At 36.1% G+C, this 22590-nt stretch overlaps 1 protein-coding gene across 1 annotated transcript; it reads right to left on the bottom strand.

Annotated features, from left to right (window-relative positions):
• Positions 1–17896: 17896 nt before the first annotated feature.
• Positions 17897–18928, bottom strand: Tgif2lx2 (TGFB-induced factor homeobox 2-like, X-linked 2). The gene has a single exon (NM_001142750.1). It carries the CDS (start codon positions 18811–18813, stop codon positions 18118–18120), a length of 696 nt encoding a protein of 231 aa, NP_001136222.1. The 5' UTR covers positions 18814–18928; the 3' UTR covers positions 17897–18117.
• Positions 18929–22590: the final 3662 nt, after the last annotated feature.

Genomic DNA, 22590 nt, shown 5'->3' with positions numbered 1-22590 from the left:
AGAATCTTTTGTGTATATGCCCGAGGGTGATATAGCTGGATCTTCATGTAGAACTATTTCTAATTTTCTGAGAAATCACCTAATTGATATCCAGAGTGGCTGTACAAGTTTGCAATTCCACCAGCAATGAAGGAATAGATAGGGTTAGAGAGGAAGCAGTTAGAATCATGGCATAGGTGAGAAATGAGATGTAAACTGATGCAGAGGATAACATCTCTCAGTGATTGTTGTTTCCTTAAATTAAGGGCAAGGTCATTCCCATAGAAACAACAGGTTTACTGAAAAAAAAAAGGAGTACTGGAAAACTTGTGTTCTAGAAAACATTTAATGATCAGAGACCCAATTTAACAGTACAAGTGAATTGTGTTGACATAGAAGGTTTGTTAGATACAGGAGCTAATGTTGTTATACATTCCCACAAGCCTTGGAATCCAGATTGCCTACTTCAGGAGGTTTACACTCGGTTTATAGGAGTTAGTAAATTATCAGAAATAAGACAAAGTGTTCAATGCATTAACTGTATGGGACCAGAATGGCAAATAGGGAAGCTGAAACTTTATGTGGCTTACATATCCATACATTTATGGTGAAAAGAACTTTTACAACAATGGGGTATGCAAATTAATATTGCTTCAATTCCAGGCACAGCATATGAGGAAATTAATTGTGATATAGTAGGTGCCCTTGGGGAAGGTATTGATATAGGTGATTAAAAAAAAAACAAAAACAAAAACAAAAACAAAACCCAACCTGTCCCCACAATCCCAAAACAGGACATCACAGGAATTAAATTTCAAAATATATAAAAGGGACCACTTTTGACATACCACCAGCCTTGCCCATAAAATGGTTATCAATCAGAACTGTATGGCATGAGCAGTGGCTTAGAACAAAAGAGAAATTGTAGGAACTTGAACAACTTGTAAAGTTGCAACTGGAGGCTCAACATGTAGAAGAGGCTACAGAATAGAATAGTCCATAGAATTTTTCAGTTGTTGTTGCAGTAACTCTAGGGGTACCAAAAGAAATGTGATCTGACATTGTTTTTTGTTTGTTTGTTTGTTTGTTTTTTTTATTTTGCAGAGTTTTCATAAAACAAAAAGTTATATATACCATATCATTGACACATACTCAGGATTTTTTTCTGCTTTAAGTTCTGAAAATATTATTGTGTGAAATATACACTTATTGAAAATAATGGCAATAATGAGGATATCTGCACAAATTAAAACTGAAAATATTTCCACATATGTATCCAATATAATGAAACAATTCTTTAACTATTAGAATACAAAGCATGTTACTGATATACCACACAATCCCACAGGAACAGCAATTATAGAAAGACCCAATCACTTACTGCATTTAATAATCTTTGTTTTGTGCATTTGGACCATTTTTTCCTTTGGGCCCAAAAAGGAATTCTTCCCAATTCAGCAATTATAAAAAAGACTATTGTTCTAATCCCTTAAATTGGGATGGATTTTTTGTTGTTGTTGTTATTATTATTATTTTTTTGGTATGTTATGGTTGTTAGCATCTAAGGTGGTAGTTTTAAATTATTGCATATTGATAGAAATTTAAGGTTGTTCTGTTTTATTGTGAATTTATAGATAATATAAGTTTGTTTTATTTGAATTATTGTATATTGATAGGAATTTAAGGTTGTTTTGTTTGAATTTTTGTACACTGATGGAATTTAAGGTTGTTTTGCATTTATTGTATCATAAGAGAAATTTAAGATTTTTTAGTTTGATACTGATAGGAATTTAAGATTGTTTTGTTTAAATTACTGTATATTAATAGAAATATATGGTTTTATTTGACTATATTGTACATAAGCTGTTGATTTAAAATATGTAAAGTTCGGGGCTGGTGAGATGGCTCAGTGGATAAGAGCACCCGACTGCTCTTCCGAAGGTCAGGAGTTCAAATCCCAGCAACCACATGGTGGCTTGCAACCATCTGTAACGAGATCTGACTCCCTCTTCTGGAGTGTCTGAAGACAGTTAAAGTGTACTTACATATAATATATAAATAAATCTTTAAAAAAAAAAAAGAAGATAAATCTTTTAAAAAAATATGTAAAGTTCTAGTTTATAGTTCTTATTTTATGTAGGTTGTTAATGTTAGGGGAAAAGATTTTTTTTTAAAAGGGGGATATGAAGTGGAAAATTCTGACTGTGTTATGTGATGAAGATTCACATAATATTTTGCTGAAGCAGACATACATGGTGTTTTGCTGAGGCAAAACCCATGAGAAGAACGTGATGTTTGGAGAGAGTATAAGTAGATCTCTATGGGACTTTGATGACATAGGTATATAAGCAATGCTCAGTTGATCTACGATATTTGCTGATCTTCACTTCATTAACAGGGGCATGGCAGAGAAGACCTAGCACTATGGCTAGTCCTAGTTTCTCCACTCACTCATGCCTATTTGGTGGAGGCCTGGTATTTTCTGCTGGATTGTGCAACATTTCGAACTGGATTGTTGTTATCCTGCCACAACTGAACTGAACTGCTGGTATCCTGACAAAGAGAGACTGGAATCTCCCCAAAGCACTACTTCTAAACAGGGTCATGTGTCCTTGTCCATTTATTATCTTTTCTCCCCTGCTTTTGGACTGTGGGCTAAAAAGGGGGAGTCATAGCATTTGAGAATCCTTACTAAAGTAAGATTTGAAAAAATCTAAGCCTACAATTTAGTAATGGATAGTTCTGTGAAAAATGTAGTCATTTTTAAGAGTCAAGAAACTATACTTTTTAAATTAAATTGCCATTTACAAGTATTTGTAAAATGTTTTGGATTCATTTTGAGTTTTCGTTGCTCATTCTCTTCCCTCTGACAAACATTTGCAAATATTGAACTCTTCTGAAACATACTCAAGGTTATGCTATATTAGTATTTTAGTCTTATTGAGACACTACGGTATAGGGAGAGTGATATGCTCCAGTAATCTCATTATTTATTATCACTTACTACTATTTTTATTTTTATGACTTAAGATATGGTGTTAAGACAATGAAATTATTATTTAGATATGTAGATATTTTCTGTTTTTCCAGAAACAAGATACAGCACTAAAGACAAAAAGATGGGGGGAGAAGAGAATGAAAAGAGATGTATTTTTAAAATAAAAAATAAAATGCTCGAGGCTTTTTAAAAAGGCAACTTTTTTTTTCTGTTCTGAAACTCTGTAATATTTGTTTATGATGAATAAGGTACACATAAAATCTGAATCTGATAATTACAGCAAGATCTTGTTCTAACTTGAATTGTTCATTTTACATAAACTGATTTTTTCTAACTTTGACAAAAGCTGTATCTTGGAAGGCCACAAACTTTGGAATGATGTGATTTCAGTAGAGGAAGAAGAATATGGGTATCACATAGACACAGATGATCAATAATGTAGCCCTTCACAGCAGTAGCTCTTTGGAACAACATATGGCAACAGAATTACCTTTGTACTACCCAACTGAGGGATATAATTTATCCAGTTTGAGAAACTGTTGTGACAGGCAATACATTCAATGTTGTACATGTCCTGCATTCCAATGCACAGGAATTCCAATGCATACTCAGAAGAGCAAACTCTAGAAATATTTTGTATCTAAATGACCAAAGACAAAGATTACATTGTATTAAATAGATGATAGATAGATAGATAGATAGATAGATAGATAGATAGATTGATAGAGCAGTTTGTAATATCATAGACATAAAATCTTTAGCCAAGATCTCACTAAATTTACAGGTGATCTTGAACGTTTGGTTCTCCTGGGGCTGATATTACAGATCTGCATCAACATTCCCTTTTCATATTAAAATGTAAAAGAAATATTCATTATTAGATAACGAGACAAACTATTCTTTTCTTTTGAAGTACCTTTAAAATTCAGTAATATTTATTGAGGAAAAACCCATATCTTTATTGTTATAATCCAAGATCCATATGGGATCAAAACAGATACTTAACTATATTTTGACAGTTTAGTCCAATTGTTTATGAAATACCATACTTTTAAAAAGATTTTTTATGAAGTTATCACCAATGGTTATCAAAATATTTTCGGAACAGCTTATTAACTGTGCTTTCCTTGCAGGTTATGCTTATGTCAAATTGTAGTGGTGGGCCTTCTATGCCTGCCCCAGTTACCAAATAATGACACAGAGACTTTTTTTTTTTTTTTTTTTTTTTTTCTCTCAGATGGGCATCGTAGCCTTTAACTTTTTTTTTTTCCATTTTTTATTAGGTATTTAACTCATTTACATTTCCAATGCTATACCAAAAGTCCCCCATATCCACCCACTCCCACTCCCCTGCCCACCCACTCCCCCTTTTTGGCCCTGGTATTCCCCTGTACTGGGGCATATAAAGTTTTATAAGCTTTTACACTTATAGCTTACATCCTTTCTCACTAGCTTGAAACTTAATCATTCCACTTATACTAATATAATTTCTGCCATAGCCTGATTAGTTACCTTTCCTTCCTTCCATGTCTACATGGCTGAATCTTCTGTACTTCACTTTTTCCCAGAGTTCTCCTATATCTTTCATGCTCTAGAATTACCACTTTACTATTCTTCTTTTTTCTATAGGCCATAGACTTTTCAATTTAACCAATCCGAAGTTGCCCTAGGGAGGCAAGGAAGGACAGAGACATCTTCACACAGTGTATAAAAATGTCACTCTCACATTGAAGTAAAGCTTGTACATTTGTTTGATGTTTGAAATCACATGTTTCTGATGATACATTACATAGTCTTCATTTTGCAGACTCTATGTATCATTTGTTTGATAAAACAATATAGAATAATTTCCAAAATTATTTCAGCTATTTCTATTAGAGTTTTATTTTTTTTAATTGTGTATGACTTCCTAATTCAATAATGTAGTTTGTAATGATACTGATTTATCTTAAAGGTCTTCATAAGCATGTTTTATATAATTTAATTAATAAGACAAAAGTCAGAAAACTGAAAATATTATGTTTATTGCTAAAATAATGGAATGTCAATTATAAGGTAAAATAAAATAAAATAAGGTTGATATAAGTGCTGCTTTACATTAAATTTATAGTTAAGTGTACTAAAAGTCGTTCTTTGATACTTTTTATTAAACATTTAACCAATTCAAGTCAAAATAACCATTTATCACAGTGAATAGTTCCAGTCCCAGGTTCAGCTCTGCTGCTGGTTGATGGGCAGAGCTCACTTACTCTGTCTTGTAGTGTCATCAGAACTATACTTGAATGGTCATTTTATTTACCACATGTGGAAAATTCATGTTGGAGGTCCACTGAATAAGTGGATCCATTTTACAACATTCTTTTTTTTAAATAGATATTTCCTTAATTTTCATTGCAAATGCTATCCCGAAAGTTCCCTATACCCTCCCCCTGCCGTGATACCCTACCCATCCACTCCCACTTCTTGGCCCTGGCATTCCCCTGTTCTGGGGCATATAAAGTTTGCAAGACCTAGGGGCCTATCTTCCCAATGATGGGCGACTAGGCCATCTTCTGCTACATATGCAGCTAGAGACATGAGCTCTGACTTGAAAGCCTGGTTCTGAGTGATGCCTCTGTCAAACAGTTTTGGTCTTGTCAGCTCTGAATGGAGTGCCACATAGCCTGTGCTTCATATCTGCCTTGATGTCCTATTTCCAAATACATGGCTACATCCATGACAATAGCTGTGGCATTCTCTATACCAAAAACTGCTCATTCAGACAATGAAACATATCATAATCTATCCTGAAAAATCTTAGCTTACATGGGAGGTGAGACTCTTCATGGCCATCATGGCCCATTCCCTGTTCGAATACCTCCAGCATTCCCTGGCCTTGAGGCTCCTTTTCACATAGCCTTTTACTTTTCCCTAAAAATTTATTGCCTGAGAACCAACTTGTTGCAGGATATTTGGTCACACTGTGAATTCTGAGATTGTGTTATTTACTGAATAAAAGAAAAAGAAAAAAATTTTCACCAATTTTAATAATTTTTATTCAGCTTATACTGTGCTATATAAAGAATATCTAATATATTAAAAATAATGCTTTTATTAATTATTTTAAAATTTCATACAATATATTTTGGGCATCTCCAAACTTTTTGCCCATCTCCTTTCAGATACATGCCACTTACTTACCTATTCAACTTCAGGTTCTCTCTCTACATATAAACCCATCATGTCAAGTATATACTCTTGGGTAAGATACATTCCCTGAAGTAAGAATATTCAGTGTATTAATGTTTACTGACTCCCACTTTCCAAGCATCTGGAATTAGCATTGTTTTCTCAGCAGTGGTTGACTAAGTACTCATATTCTCTGTTACTTTCTAGGATTGTATATGACTTAAGATTTTAAAAGTTTTTGCATTTTTTCCACTGTGAATTCATATGTGCTCTGTTGAAATTAGAAAATAATGTATGTTGTAGATAGCCCTGGGGCTAATTATATTTGATGTTAATTCCATTCTCTTGTGAGTGGTGGGAAGAAGGAATGAGTCAGCACTCAGGTGATTTCCTGTAAACCTGCTTCCCACCTTAATTTGTAAAATAAAGGAGAGCTCATGATTGGGCAAATAAAAGGGGAGATGGAGCAGAAGGTGGGAGAGAGAAGAAGAAAATGGAAGAGGGAGAAGAGGCAGAGGAGGAGGAAGAAGAAGAAAAGCAGAGCAGAAGCACATGGCCTGGAGAAACCACAAATTCTAAGGGGTTTCATAGATGTGGAAGATTGTAGTGTAGTGGTAGATCTGTCCAACCCAGGTACACAGCATGTATTCATATTACCTGAGTTGTGTTTTCATTGCCTGGGCATATTTGGGTTATAGAGTTAAGGCAACAAATGTATTCTTAAAGTAACTCACTGGAGCTAATAATCTTTCTTTTGCTACTCAGAGAAGAACCATGAACCTTGAAGTGGGGACCCTAAAATATGTTATTCTCTGCCTGTTGACCATGTGTATACCCAATATATTCTATTTCCTGTTACAGAGATGCATATGCAACCATGAAAATATCTATCCTAATCAAAATATCTGTAACACAGAAACAGAATAGATATTCACTACCTGATGAATATATAATGAAAATATACATACATACATTTGTATATGTAACAGATTTTTATTCAACTATAAAGAAAAAAGAAATTATAAAAACTATATTTAAATGGATAGAGTTGCAGAATATACTAAGAGAAATAACAAAGACCCAGAAAGACATTAATATGTTCTAACTCATATGTAGATCTTAGCATTAAACCAAGCTGGTGGCCTATGTTCTGCTTGAGTTTTGCAGCCTGATTTCTCTCTTCTCTGCTTTCTCTGAAGATCTCCAGACAACTCTCTATGTTCTTCTTGAGATAGTTCTACATTTCTATTTACATATTATCTTACTAGCTCAATTCTTGCAGATCATAATCCCAGTTTTTTATATTTCATATTAATCCAGTCATTTATTCCAAGTTTCCTTTTAATTTTTATTATTTTTTCATTTTTATTTTTTTATCCTATTAATCAGCATCCCAGCCCCTTAATTATTAGGAGAAAAAAAAGTTTTTTTTTTCTTTTAGCATTGCAAAAAATTCAGATATCTGCCTGCCTCTGTTATGCAGACTATAAGCTAGCTGGGTGGGACCCTGTTCTGAAGGTACCATTTCTAGCATATGTTGGCCTAACCTTGCTCTGTCCGAGGCCAACCGTGAACTGAGGAATCAGTATACATTTTTTATTTATTTTTTTCAATTCGGTAGAATCTCCTGAAATCACAAGTACCTAAATCTCTTTATTTCATTCTTTAGTATCTTTCTAACAAGTTGGCTCAAAGTCCACCCACTTTTGGTCCTTTACATTATCAAAGTCCCTCTTAATTCATTTTGTACTGTTATATTTAGTATATTTGAAAAATTATATATCATTAACCACTTTTTAGAATTCTTCTCTACAACCTTAAGTTCTGTCCTAAAGATCCCAGAATTTACAATTTTGCTAAGACACTAGCCACCACCTTCACCTCCTGAACATGTGCTGTCTCTTATTATCATATGGTCTTTAATGTTAATGGGGAGAACATATTCAAAGTCATGGAAAATAAACACACTACTGAATGATTACTGAGTGACGGAGGAAATTAGGAAAAAATATGTTAAAAATCTTAGAAATGAGTTGTAAGGAAGACATAACTCATAACCTATGGGATAAAAAGAAGGCAAACCTATAAAGCTCTCAAGTAAACAATTTAACTAATCAATATTTAAGATACTAGAACCAAAGAACAAAGCAGATCCTAAAATAGTGGATGGGAAGAAAGTGGTAAGATCAAGGTAAAAAATAAATAAAATAGTAATAAAAATGCAATATAAGGTATTGTGCCCAGAAGTGTTAGTGAACACCAAAAGACCAAGCAAGAGCAGACTCTGATGTAATCACATAATGGTTTTCATTTAAAAGCTCAAGCTTGGACCATACTTCAGTCTCTAAAGCAGTAGCATGGGAGGGAGCAGTCCCTAGTTCAATTTTAAGCAGATATTAATAGAAGCAAGAAGCAGGTATATAGCTTATAACATTAAATTGGGGGACCATTATGGCCTTTAATATAATTGGCTGGTGCTGGGGGCCAAACCATATACTTATTTTTTGTTTTTCTCTTGATTGATGGTTGTTAGGGAGTGAAGTGTTAGGGGCAGGATTGTAATCTAGATGTGTAGATTTTTTTTGAGGGTGACTTGGAAACTGTTGCTAGAGCCTGGAAACTGGTGTTAGTTACTGGCCTTTTATTTAACCCAAGTTCAATCTTAGCTCAGGTTCTCTAAGATGGTGTCTGAACCAAAGATATGGTCTCTCAAAGGAATCAATGAAGCCAATATGCTCGTTCTTTGAAAACATACACAAGGTTTACAGTGAGTTTACTGAAAAGAGAGAAAGAAGATACAAATTAACAAAATTAGAGATGAAAGGAGAAATGCTACCACACATACTAATGAAAGCTGGAAAACACTGAGAATGTATTGTAAAAGTAACTTTTATTCACCTGATGTTATTGTCTTCTCAGAGGCTTTCTGCTAAATAAACTCACCCTTTCTAGTTCTTTCTGGACTGTTGCTGGCTGGTTCAGCTCATCTATTCTGAATTAAAGTCCTCTTGAGGCTGACGCATTGTCTTCTCACAGCTTCTCACTGAATTGTTCTGCTTTTTCTCAAACTAATTCTGGCAATTTGTTCTCATATCCTTTTTTCCCCCTGATTCTCTGGTTTCAGCTGCCTCTGATGACCTATACTGAACTGAATGAACACAAGAATGAACTTAACTCCACTGCACTGCACTCACTGCAGTGACTCCCAACTGACCGCACTGAACTCTACTCAACAGAACTGAATGAACTGACTTTCTCTCTTTTTGATGCTCTTAAATAGCTTTTCTGTTGAGAGTTTGGCATATCCTATATCTTGACTCCCTTTGCCAAATCTTTCTCTGATTTACCACTTTGTCTTTGCCTAAATTAGACATCATTTTTGGGATTATCAGTGTGTGGATTCCATCCAATGGGATTAAAGGTGTATATTAAGAGTGTCTCTGGGCTAATATCCACTTATCAGTGAGTACATATTGTGTGAGTTCCTTTGTGAATGTGTTACCTCACTCAGGATGATGCCCTCCAGGTCCATCCATTTGGCTAGGAATTTCATAAATTCATTCTTTTTAATAGCTGAGTAGTACTCCATTGTGTAGATGTACCACATTTTCTGTATCCATTCCTCTGTTGAGGGGCATCTGGGTTCTTTCCAGCTTCTGGCTATTATAAATAAGGCTGCTATGAACATAGTGGAGCATGTGAACAAGATATAAGATACAATTTCCTAAACACATGAAACTCAAGAAAAATGAAGCCTGAAGTGTGGACACTATGCCACTCCTTAGAAGTGGGAACAAAACACCCTTGGAAGGAGTTACAGAGACAATGTTTGGAGCTGAGATGAAAGGATGGTCCATGTAGAGACTTCCATATCCAGGGATCCACCCCATAATCAGCATCCAAACGCTGACACCATTGCATACACTAGCAAGATTTTATCAAAAGGACCCAGATGTAGCTGTCTCTTGTGAGACTATGCCGGGGCCTAGCAAACACAGAAGTGGATGCTCACAGTCAGCTAATGGATAGATCACAGGGCTCCCAATGGAGGAGCTAGAGAAAGTAGCCAAGGAGCTAAAGGGATCTGCAACCCTATAGGCGGAACAACATTATGAACTAACCAGTACCCCGGAGCTCTTGACTCTAGCTGCATAAGTATCAAAAGATGGCCTAGTCGGCCATCAATGGAAAGAGAGACCCATTGGACACGCAAACTTTATATGCCCCAGTACAGGGGAACGCCAGGGCCAAAAAGGGGGAGTGGGTGGGCAGGGGAGTGGGGGTGGGTGGGTATGGGGGACTTTTGGTATAGCATTGGAAATGTAAATGAGCTAAATACCTAATAAAAAATGGAAAAAAAAAGAAAATAGAAAAAAAAAAAGAGTGTCTCTGCACTCTAGTCAGATCACACAGACCTAGAAGGTTTTACTGGATTGAAATTCCTCTACAATATATCATGAAAATATATTTTCCACTAAAATGGAGAATATAACACAATAACAACACTTTCTAGATACACTGACCTATCAAAATTAAACCAAGATGAAATAGTTGAAATAGATCTAAAACAAGCAAAAAGACTGATGATGTAACTTAAAAATTCCCACCTAACAAATCTCATGTACAGAAGAATTTCTCGCAGAATTCTGTATCTAAGGGACTATTGGCAGCTAACAGTTGGGGCTGGAGAATAATTCTGTTCACTGGATCATGTAAAATATTGGACAGGGGGACTTATGGAAATATGGATAAGAGTAGGAAGCAAGGAAGATGATAGAGAAATAGGGATGAAAATGACTAAATTGGTTCATTCTGGTAGGGGTCACATCAGCGCTATCTCAGAGGAGGAGTGCCCCAGAGGAATCTCCACACTGTCGGGACAAGGAGATCACTGGTGAGTGGAAAACAACATCAGTTCCAAAAAACCCAGAGTGTTTTGTTCTAGCAGGGACAGGGACAAAGGACACCTGCCCAACCAGAAGCTGGGCTTCCTTCTGGTTGGTGCCACCCCAGATCCATCTTCGGTGTGATTGTGGCTGAAGGCTCCAGAGGTCTGTACACACTGCAGGCACCCTAGCACACCCAGGACCGGGAGATCATTGCAGGAACAGGGAAAAAGGACACCTACCTGACCAGTGGCCTGGGTTCATTCTGGTCAGCGCCACCCCAGCACCATTTCTGTGGAGGGCACTAAAAGAATCTCCAATCAGCATGGACCAGGAGATCACTGGCACCCTAGCACACCAGTGATCTTGAGATCATTGCCAGGAGACAGAGCTGAGACCCAGACCCCTGGACACCTTCTCAAACAGAGAGTCAGCCACCAAGGAGGGCTCTGACCCCAGGAATCAGGAGGGATCTGAGCTCCAGATTTCTGTGCATCTTCCCTGCAAGAAGAAAGCTTGCCTGCAGATACTGTTCTGACCACTGGGACTCAGGAGAGAATTAGTCTCCCAGGAGTGCTGACAGAGGCTAAAGAATCACAGGAGGAACAACCTCCAGCCAGAGACAACTAGAACATCAAACACCAGAGATTACCAGATGACAAAAGGAAAACTAAAGAATCTTACTAACAGAAACCAAGACCACTGGCCATCATCAGAACCCAGTACACCCACAAAAGTGAGTCCTGGACACCCCAACACACCCGAAAAGCAAGACTTGGATTTAAAATCATATCTCATGATGGTGGTAGAAGATTTTAAGAAGGGCATTAATATCTAACTTCAAGAAATATAGGACAGAACTGCTAAACAGGTAGAAGTCCTTAAAGAGGAAACACAAAAAAATCCCTTAAAAATTACAGAAAAACACATCCAAACAGATAATAAAATTGAACAAAACCACTCAGGATCTAAACAATAAAGAAAACCCAAAGGGAGACAACTCTGGAAATAGAAATCCTAGGAAAAATATCAGGAACCATAGATGGGAACATCAGCCACAGAATATAGGAGATGGAAGAAAGAATATCAGGTGCAGAAGATTCCATAGAAAACATGAACACCACATTCAAAGAAAATGGAAAATCCAAAAAGATCATAACTCAAAACATCCGGGAAATCTAGGACACAATGAGAAGACCAAACCTATGGAAAATAGATATAGATAAGAATGAAGACTTTCAAATTAAAGAGCCAGTAGATATCTTCAACAAAATTATAGAAGAAAACTTCCCTAACCTAAAGAAAGAGATGACCATGAACATACAAGAAGCATACAGAACTCCAAATAGACTGGAACAGAAAAGAAATTCCTCCCCACACATAATAATCAGAACAACAAATACACTAAATGAAGATAGAATATTAAAAGCAGTAAGGGAAAAAGGTGAAGGAACATATAAACCCAGAACTATTAGAATTACACCAGACTTCTAACCAGACACTATGAAAGTCAGAAGGTCCTGGACAGATGTTATGCAGACCCTAAGAGAAGTCAAATGCCAGCCCAGGCTACTATACCCAGAAAACTCTCAATTACCATAGAAGGAGAAACCAAGGTATTCCATGTCAAAACTAAATTCACACAATGTCTTTCCAGATTCAGCCCTTCAGAGAATAATAATGGGAAAACACCAACACAAAGATGGAAACTACAGTCTAGAAAAAGCAAGAAAGTAATCCTTCAACAAACCTAAAATAAGACAGCCACAGAAACAGAATCCGAACTCTAACAGAAAAGATAACAGGAAGCAACAATTACTTTTCCTTAATAGCTCTTAATATCAATGGACTCAGTACCCCAGTAAAAGACAGACTAACAGACTGGCTACATAAACAGGATCCAACTATTTGCTGCTTACAAGAAACCCACCTCAGGGAAAAAGAAAGACACTACCTCAGGGTAAAAGGTTAGAAAACAATTTTCTAAGCAAAAGGACCAAAGAAACAAGCTGAAGTAGCCATTCTAGTATCGAATAAAATTGACTTCCAACCCAAATTTATCAAAAATACATGGAGGGGCACTTAATACTTATCAAAGTTAAAATCTTCCAAGATGAACTCTCAATTCTCAATATCTATGCTCCAAATATAAGGGAATCCATATTCATTAAAGAAACGATAGTAAGGCTCAAAGCACATATTACACCTCTCACAATAATAGTAGGAGACTTCAACACCACACTCTCATCAATGGACAGATCCTGGAAACAGAAACTAAAAAGAGAAACATAGAAACAAACAGAAGTTATGAAAGAAATGCATTTAACAGATATCTACAGAATATTTTATCCTAAAACAAAAGGATATACCTTCTTCTCAGAACCTCATGGCACCTTCTTCACAATCAACCATACAATTTGTCACAAAACAGGCCTCAACGGATACAAATATATTGGAATTATCCCATGCATCCTATCAGATCAACATGGACTAAGGCTGATCTTCAATATGAACATAAATAATAGAAAGCCAACATACAGGTGGAAATTGAACAACACTTGACTCCAGGATACCTTAATCAAGGAAGAAATACAGAAAGAAAATAAAAACTCTTTAGAATTTAAAGAAAGTGAAGCCACAACATACCCAAACTTATGGGACACAATAAAAGCATTCCTAAGAGGAAAACTCATAGCTCTGAGTATCTCCAAAAAGAAATAGAGAGAGCATATACTAGCGGCTTGACAGCACACCCAAAAGCTCTAGAACAAAAAGAAGCAAATTCACCTCAGAGGAGTAGAAGGCATGAAATAATCAAACTCAGGGCTGAAATCAACCAAGTGGAATCAAAAAGAACTATTCAAAGAATCAACCAAACAAGGAGCTGGTTCTTTGAGAAAATCAACAAGATAGATAAACAGTTAGCCAGACTCACTAGAGGGCACAGGAACAGTTTTCTAATTAACAAAATTAGAAATGAAAAGGTAGACATAACAACAGAACCTAATGAAATCCAAAACACCATCAGATCCTTCTACAAAAGACTATACTCAACAAAACTGGAAAACCTGGATGAAATGGACAAATTTCTAGATTTTGATACAGGGTATCAAAGTTAAATCAGGATCAGATTAATAACCTAAACAATCCCATATCCTTTAAAGAAATAGTCTTCCAACCAAAAAAAAAAAAAAAAAAAAAAAAAAAAAAGCCCAAGAACCACATGGGTTTAATGCAGACCTTCAAAGAAGACCTAATTCCAGTTCTGCTCAAACTATTCCACAAAATAGAAACAGAAGGTACTTTACCCGATTTATTCTATGAAGCCACAATTACTCTAAACCTCGTAAAGACACAACAAAGATAAATTTCAGACCAATTTCCCTTATGAATATTGAAGCAAAACTATTCAATAAAATTCTTGATAACTGAATCCAAGAACACATCCAAACAATCATCCAACATAATCAAGAAGGCTTCATTCCAGGGATGCAGAGATAGTTTAGTATATGGAAATCCATCAACATAATCCACCTAATAAATAAACTCAAAGACAAAAATCCAAAAGATGATCTCCTTGGATACTGAGAAAGTATTTGACAAAATCCAACACAAAGTCATGAGAGTCTTGGAAATTTCAGGAATTCAAGGCCCATACCTAAACATAATAAAAGCAATATATAGAAAACCAATAGCCAACATCAATCTAAATGGAGAGAAACTTGAAACGATCCCACTAAATTCACGGATTAAATAAGGCTGCCCACTTTCTCCCTACCTATTCAATATAGTACTTTAGTCCTAGCCAGAGCAATTCAACAACAAAAAGAGATCAAGGGGATACAAATTGGAAAGGAAGAAGTCAAAATATCACTGTTCCCAGATGATATGATAGTATATATAAGTGACCCTAAAAATTCCACCAGAGAACTCCTAAACCTGATAAAGAGTTTGAATGAAGCAGCTGGATATAAAACAAACTCAAACCAGTCAATGGCCTTTCTCTACACAAAGGATAAACAGGCTGAGAAAGAAATTAGGAAAACAACACTGTTCACAATGGTCACAAATAACATAAAATACCTTGCTGTGACTCTAAAAAAGGAAGTGAAAGATCTTAATGATAAGAACTTCAAGTCTCTGAAGAAACAAAAACAAAGAAGATCTTGAAAGATGGAAAGATCTCCCATGCACATGGATTAGCAGGATCAATACAGTAAAAATGACTAACTTGCCAAAAGCAATCTACAGATTCAAAGCAACCCCAATGAAAATACCAACTCAATTCTTCAACAAATTAGAAAGAGCAATTTGCAAATTCATCTGGAATAACAAAAAAAAAAAAAAAAAAAAAAAGGATAGCAAAGACTCCTCTCAATGATAAAATACCCTCTGGGGTAATCACCATGCCTGTCCTCAAGCTGTACTACAGAGCAATTATGATAAAAACTACATTCTACTGGTACAGCAAAAGACAGGTAGATAAATGGAGTACAATTTAAGAACCAAAAATGAACCCACCCACCTATGGTCACTTGTTCTTTGACAAGGGAGCTAAAACCATTGTTGGTGGGATTGCCAAGCTGGTAAAACCACTCTGGACATCAGTCTGGTGGTTCCTCAGAAAACTGGACATAGTACTACCACTAGATCCAGCTATTCCTCTCCTGGGCATATATCCTGAAGTTGTTCCAACCGGAAAGAAGGACACATGCTCCACTATGTTCATAGCAGCCTTATTTATAATAGCCAGAAGCTGGAAAGAATCGAGATGTCCCTCAACAGAGGAATGGATACAGAAATGTGGTACATTTACACAATGAAGTACTACTCAGCGATTAAAAACAATGAATTCATGTAATTCTTAGGCAAATGGATGCATCTGGAGGATATTATCCTGAATGAGGCACCCCAATCACAAAAGAAATCACATGATATGCACTCACTGATAAGTGGATATTAGCCCCAAAACTTAGAAGATCCAATATACAATTTGCAAAACACATGACACTCAAGAAAGAATACCAAAGTGTGTATACTTCGTTCCTTCTTATAAATGGGAACAAAGTACCCATGGAAGGAGTTACAGAGACAAAGTTCAGAGCTAAGACAGAATGAAAGACCATCCAGAGACTGCCCGACCCAGTGATCCATCCCATAAACAACCACCAAATCCAGGCACTATTGCATATTCCAGAAAGATTTTGCTGACAAGACCTTGATATAACTCACTTGTGTGAGTCTAGGCCAATGCCTGGCAAATATAGAAGTGGATGCCCACAGTCATCTATTGGATGGATCACAAGGCTCCTAATGAAGGAGCTAGAAAAAGTACCCAAGGATCTACAGGGGTCTGCATCTCTGTAGAAGGAACAAAGATATGAAGTAACCAGTAAACCACCCCTCCCCCCCAGAGCTGTGTCTCTGGTTTCATATGTAGCAGATGATGGCCTAGTAGACCATCAATGGTAGGAGAGGCTCTTGGTATTGCAAAGATCATATTCTCTAGTACAGGGAAATGCCTGGGACAGGAAGCAGGAGTGGGTGGGTTTGGGAGAAGGGTGGTGGGAGTGTATAGGGGGCTTTGGGGATAGCATTTGAAATGTAAATGAAGAAAATACTTAATAAAAAAAAAGAAAATGGCCCAGTCACTGACAGAAGTGGGGTGTTTGTGCTGTGCCTTCTGCCTAGGGAGCTGGTGAATTTTCCATGAGATATGGGCCCACAGTTAGGAGCTGGTGTGAAGTGGGGCACGTGCCTGGGGCTGGTGTAGTCTGTGTGATCGCAATAAAGTCTGTTCTGAAGAGAAAAAAAAACAATAATTAAAAAGAAACTTGGATTGCTGTAGTCTATTTCTTGAATGGAAGTTTGAGATTGCTGACGTCCTCCATTGTTACTAACACGGAATCTGAAATTATTCACACTAAACCTGCTTACAAAAAATGATTTAAAAAGATAAAATGAAAATTGAAAATAAAATAAAGATACTGAAAATACACATAGTGAGAACTGTATTAAAACAAACCAAAAACACACTGTTTTCTGCTCTTGCTGGAGCAGAAGTGGAGGCCATATAGACCAGATTTAACTTTATGACATCAGAGACCATAAATTACAGTTTTCTGAATTAATATGCTTTGGTTCCCATTGAAAATCTGTCTGAGATTGATACAACATAAGAAGCTTCATTCATACTTCCATAGTATTATTTTCATGTGGAAAATTTAAATTCTCACCAATCCCTACCTGCTCAACCATTTTGAAATCGGAGATAAATGTTAAATAATTAAAACAAACACAATATAAATTACCCGAGTATAATTTTAGTTTTACTAAAATCATCTAGATTGATTCTCTCCCCCCCCCCATAAAGTATCTATAGCTGGTTTGGGGAGAATTTATTTTTACAGATTTCCTGTGATGCAGATAATTAAACCTAACAAAACACATTCTCCAAACAAAGTGAACACAGGAAGAATTGGCAGCAGTAACCTGTCAATTTGAAGTTGTCCATGAAATTACCATGCCAAATGTTTACTAGTGTTCCACCTTAAGAGATTACTCTTAACCCCCTCCTAAAAATTATGAAATCACTTTACTTTGGCTTTCATACTCATATTCCTACAGAGATGAACTCTAACACAAAATAAACTGTACAAAGTGAAACAAAAACAGAGTTGAAAGCATTTAAAAACTCATGCATTAAAATCTGGCCTGCAGTGTCAAAGCACCTGTTTTTGAGCGTTTCCATTCTATTATCTGTATTACTAATAAAGGTACTTATACAAGGAGAGGGAAAGAAGGATGACTTGGTGACCAGAACTCTCTGGGGTGGAAAAATTGATAATAACTGTGAACACCCTTGTCTGTAGCTTGCATGATGTTTAATAATAAATATATAGGGCTAAAGTCCAGGGGAGGAGAATAAAGTTAGCAATTTGTTAAAGTTGAATATCATGGATAGTAACTTTCTTCAGAAAACATTGATGGAAAAGACTTCTAAAGGAGAATAATATGGAGCAGAAGACGGCATTACAAGCTAATCAGGTTGAGTATAAATGAACCTCCCAGAGTTCAAAGAACTGGCTACATGAACTGTTGTTGGGGACCCTGTGGGTTGGGGTTTTGCTTCTTCTGCTCCTCCATTTCTTTTGCCTTCTGTACAGCAACATCAACCAACATGTAGAAGCTGCTAAAATCAGGCTTTTCCTCTGGCCATGCAACTTCAGGAGAAGACCAAGGCTCAGTGATTGAAATCTTCTCTTCTTTCTCTATGTTGTCTTCAGCGATAACCTTCTGGTTTGGAGAAGACTCCAGATATGGCACTTTCTCTTCGGAATCTTGACGTATTGGCAGGGGCAGATCCTGCATATCGGCGTTTTCGTTAAACTGTGTCTTGACCTCCTCGGATGGATTGGAGTGCTGCTTCTGGGCTGCATTGGCAGCCTGGCCTTCGTGACTCAAGCTGTATGGTTTGTAACGAATTTCCCAGCGAAGGTGTTTGCGGATATTTACAAACCAGTTGGATACCTGCAGGTAAGATAAATCGGTATTCTTGGACAGCATTCGTTTGTCTGCTACAGTAGGGTAGGCGTTAAACTGGTGCTCACAGAGCCAGTCACGGAGGATCTTCACAGACTTCAATGGCAACATGTTTCCTCTCGGAAGCTCCCGACTGTCATGAAACTTCATCTTACAGGTTCTCTCAAGTCTTATCCCGAAAGAGCTGTAGTATTTCATAAAGTCCTGGGTTTCTTCCGGACTACCTTCAGCCTCCTCCATGTTCTGGAAGACTGCTTTCAGTGGCTTAGAAACCAGGGATGAACGAAGTAGGACTAAAGCTGCCCAGAGAGAGTCAGGGAAGACTTTCACTGCTGTCTGAATTGGATTCTCATCTGTTGCCAGACTGACTGTTGCTAACAACTGAGGCAACTGGCTCTGTGATGTCACAAACTCTCTCTACGTCAAACCCGTGTCCTTCCCACACACACATCCCTACACGTTTTGGCTCTACATGGCCTGTTTTACTTTACTCGATTTTTTTTTTCTTTTTAGCCATATATCAATGTATTTGTGTATGTGTTATAACTCCATTTTTTAAAAATACCTTTCATAATTTCTCTGCAGGTGTCAACTAAATACTAAGTACATATATTGGAGAATAATATTAGCATATATTAGAGAATAATATTACCATTTGTTTAAAAATTCCACTTATCCCCCCCCCCCGTGTGTGTATGTTTGTGTGTGTGTGTGTGTGTGTGTGTGTGTGTATTTCTGCAGGTGTACAAGTGCACATACCACGGGTTCATATTGTGGTTAGACCTGTGTTGTCTCCTTCTATCATGTGGGTTCTGGTGATTAAACTCAGGTGATCATCCTTGGAAACAAATGCCTTTACCCACTAAGCAACATTTTTTCAATATCTTTCTTTTTGATGTTTTTATTTTTATCATGTTTTTTAATTATTTTGTGTATGAATGTACAGTGTAAGTTTAAAAGACCGTGAACATTCTTTCTTTAAAATGTTATAATGTTTTTGTCTTATTCTTGTCTTCCTTAGTTGCTGCCCTAGTGGCTCATCTAATAGAAGCAATTTCTCTAAAATATTATCTTTAATAAAAGACTGCAGCAAGTATATATTTTTTTCCATGTAGTAGGTATATATAGATTATTCTGGTTTCTCTTCAGTTAAATTTAAAATTTTCAAAAAATTCTTTGACAATTTTATCTAAGTATATTTATGCTGCATGAAATATTAAAAACAAAAACAAACAAACAAAAACATGCTAACACCAGCTAGGCACCAGCAAACAGGAAGACCTGTTCTAGGAGGCTGTCAGTTTGAGTGGTTTATCCACCAGGATCTGCCACTTGAGTATTAGGATGCTAGATTCTGCACCCAGCGATTATGTTACCTATTGATTCTAAATTAAGATTGCGTGGTGTTTTCCTTCATGCACCCACTCAACTGGGTTCCAGAGAAAGTTATGATGTCTGAACTTGGTGTGTGAGAGTGCACTATCTTAGCTATACAGGAGAAGAAAGAAATTTCAGCACTCTGAGTCAGAGAGTCTGTGGAACTGAAAACAAGTTGGCCTGTCTGTCAGTGCCTAGCAGTGCCTAGCCTGTGTTAGCATGGGTTGTTTTTTATATTTCATGCAACAAGTATATACTATATCTTTAGAGAATCCACTCCCTAGGTTCTTTTCTCCAATTCCTAACATACATAACACATTTTTCTCCAAAACTTATGTACTCATATTTATAGCTGATTTTAATTACTGTGTGTGTGTATGTGTGTGTGTTTGTGTGTGTGTGTGTGTGTGTGTGTGTGTGAGAGAGAGAGAGAGAGAGAGAGAGAGAGAGAGAGAGAGAGAGAGAGAGAAAGAGAGAGAGAGAGAATGTGTACAGACAGTTATGTTCAAGTACTTAAGAGGACAAAGCCATCCTAATTCCTTAGAGCTATAGTTAAAGGCAGTCCTCAGCTGTCTGTCTGGTGAACTGGGGTACTGTGAAAGTACAATACTAAGCATTGAGGCATCTCTCTTGCCCTATGATATACTGTAAGAAAAAGAACAGTTTTAAAGAAGATATTTGCTTTTGGCAAAAGATTGCTCTATTTTTTTCTTCTCAATGGTCATGGAATCTTTAATATAGTTTATTTAGAAAAGATAAAGGTGGAAATGATTTATTTATCCATCAAATAAATAGCAATTAGAGGAAAAGTGAATTAATTAGTTTTAACATTAAATATTAAATTGGATATTGGTGTTTTTATTTCCTATATGATATTATGAGTTCTAGAGAATGTATGTTCTTATCTTTTTCATTGTTGCTACAATTGAATACAAAATGATTTAAAAGTTGAATGATATAAGACATATTCATATACATTTCTGGAACATACATAGGAGAAAATCTGAAGTCAAATAAAGCCTTTGGAGCCACATGAAAATGTTGTCAGCATAACTGCATATATTTATAGCAAATAATGTGTTAGTTCCACATCTTCAAAAATCACTAGAAAGTAGATTATCCTAATTAAAAAAGGAGCAGACAATATGGACAATTTAATAAACAAACAGAAAATGCAAAACAATTATTTATATGATCTCTGCAAAAGTAGAACATCAAAATGCACATATGAGTAGCTATTGTTTTGGTCCTAATGATCTAGCGGACCTAAAAGAACAATAGAAGTTGGGGAGGTAGATCAGAACTTGAATGTGCTAATAAGGGTTACATCTCATAAGAATTCTAGAAAAGTACTGTTATCTATGAATAGAACTGCAATTACATATACTACATATGCACATGTGTACATGTATACATAAATGTATGCTAGGTGTGGTATTCCTTGGGTCAAAGCAAGCTAGCAAACCACTGGTTGTGTATTCTTGCCTGAAATTCCCTTTGCTCATGTTTACCAGCAAAATAAAGGTGAAAGAAAATTTGCTTGTATAGCCATGCTCCATTTGACTTTCAAAAACATAGTTATTGTTTGGTAGGCTCTTCTAATGTGCATTCTAACAATGCTGGTAGAGCTCTACAGCCTGCTTTTAGATGTTTTGTTGAGTATGTCAGCTGCTGGATCGCCCATGTTATTGATTAGCACTCCTGTCTGTAAGCCTTAATAAATGTTTGTCACATGGTATTTGTATCAGTTTTCATTGAACTGTCAATCATTCATGGGTTATGCATGCTACTAAACTGAATATACAGGAAATTAATACTTTCACAATACAAAAAGGCATGGAATTGCTATAAAATTGGGAATGGTTTTCTTCTAGAAAGTCATCCAAGATAGCAGATTCTAAGCAGAAATATTCTTGAAGTTCTATAGGCTAAATTATGTGTAAATATACTCTCCTGGTTATGTTTGTCTTAAAAGCTTTTTTTAAAGACACAGAAAAAAATACTGTTCACCTTTTTAACATTCAATGAATTGGTGACATAGACATATTTAGTACAATTAGAACATTAATATAGAAATTATGTCAGGAGCACAATGAAGTTATTTGATTTATAAATTTGTATGAATAATTGAAATTGCTTTGCAGGTAAAGGCCATGACTATCTGAGTTTGATGTTTTCTTTATGCCTTTCTTTTCTTTTCTTTTCTTTTTTTCTTTTTGAGTTAGGTATTTTGTTTTCTAGGCTTTTGAGGGAAGATTTTCTGTTATATTGGAATTTTTGGTTGGTTTTGTTAGACAGTATGTAAAGTTGAATGTGTAGGGAAGAGAATGGGAACAAGGTGAACTTTGACAAGGGAAATAATATGAATGCTTTAAAATAAAAGTATAAAAAGTAAAATATTGTTATATTTAAAAATTCCAGCAAGTAAATTCAATGGAATTACATGTATTCACAGGGTATGAATCGAAGAACAAAAAGACTCAAAAAGCCAAGCACAAAATTTGTTTTGGAGGAAAATGGGGACCAAGTATATATACATACAAAAGGTAACATACTATACCCTTTCTCTATGTGTTCATCGCTGCACAATAGTATTAATTTAATCTTTCATTCTCTTTGGCAAAACAAGTACCTAATACA

Source organism: Mus musculus, chromosome X (assembly GCF_000001635.26).
Source record: "Mus musculus strain C57BL/6J chromosome X, GRCm38.p6 C57BL/6J".
Classification (NCBI taxonomy): Eukaryota; Metazoa; Chordata; class Mammalia; order Rodentia; family Muridae; genus Mus; species Mus musculus.
This window is presented reverse-complemented; position numbering and strand designations above follow the sequence as displayed.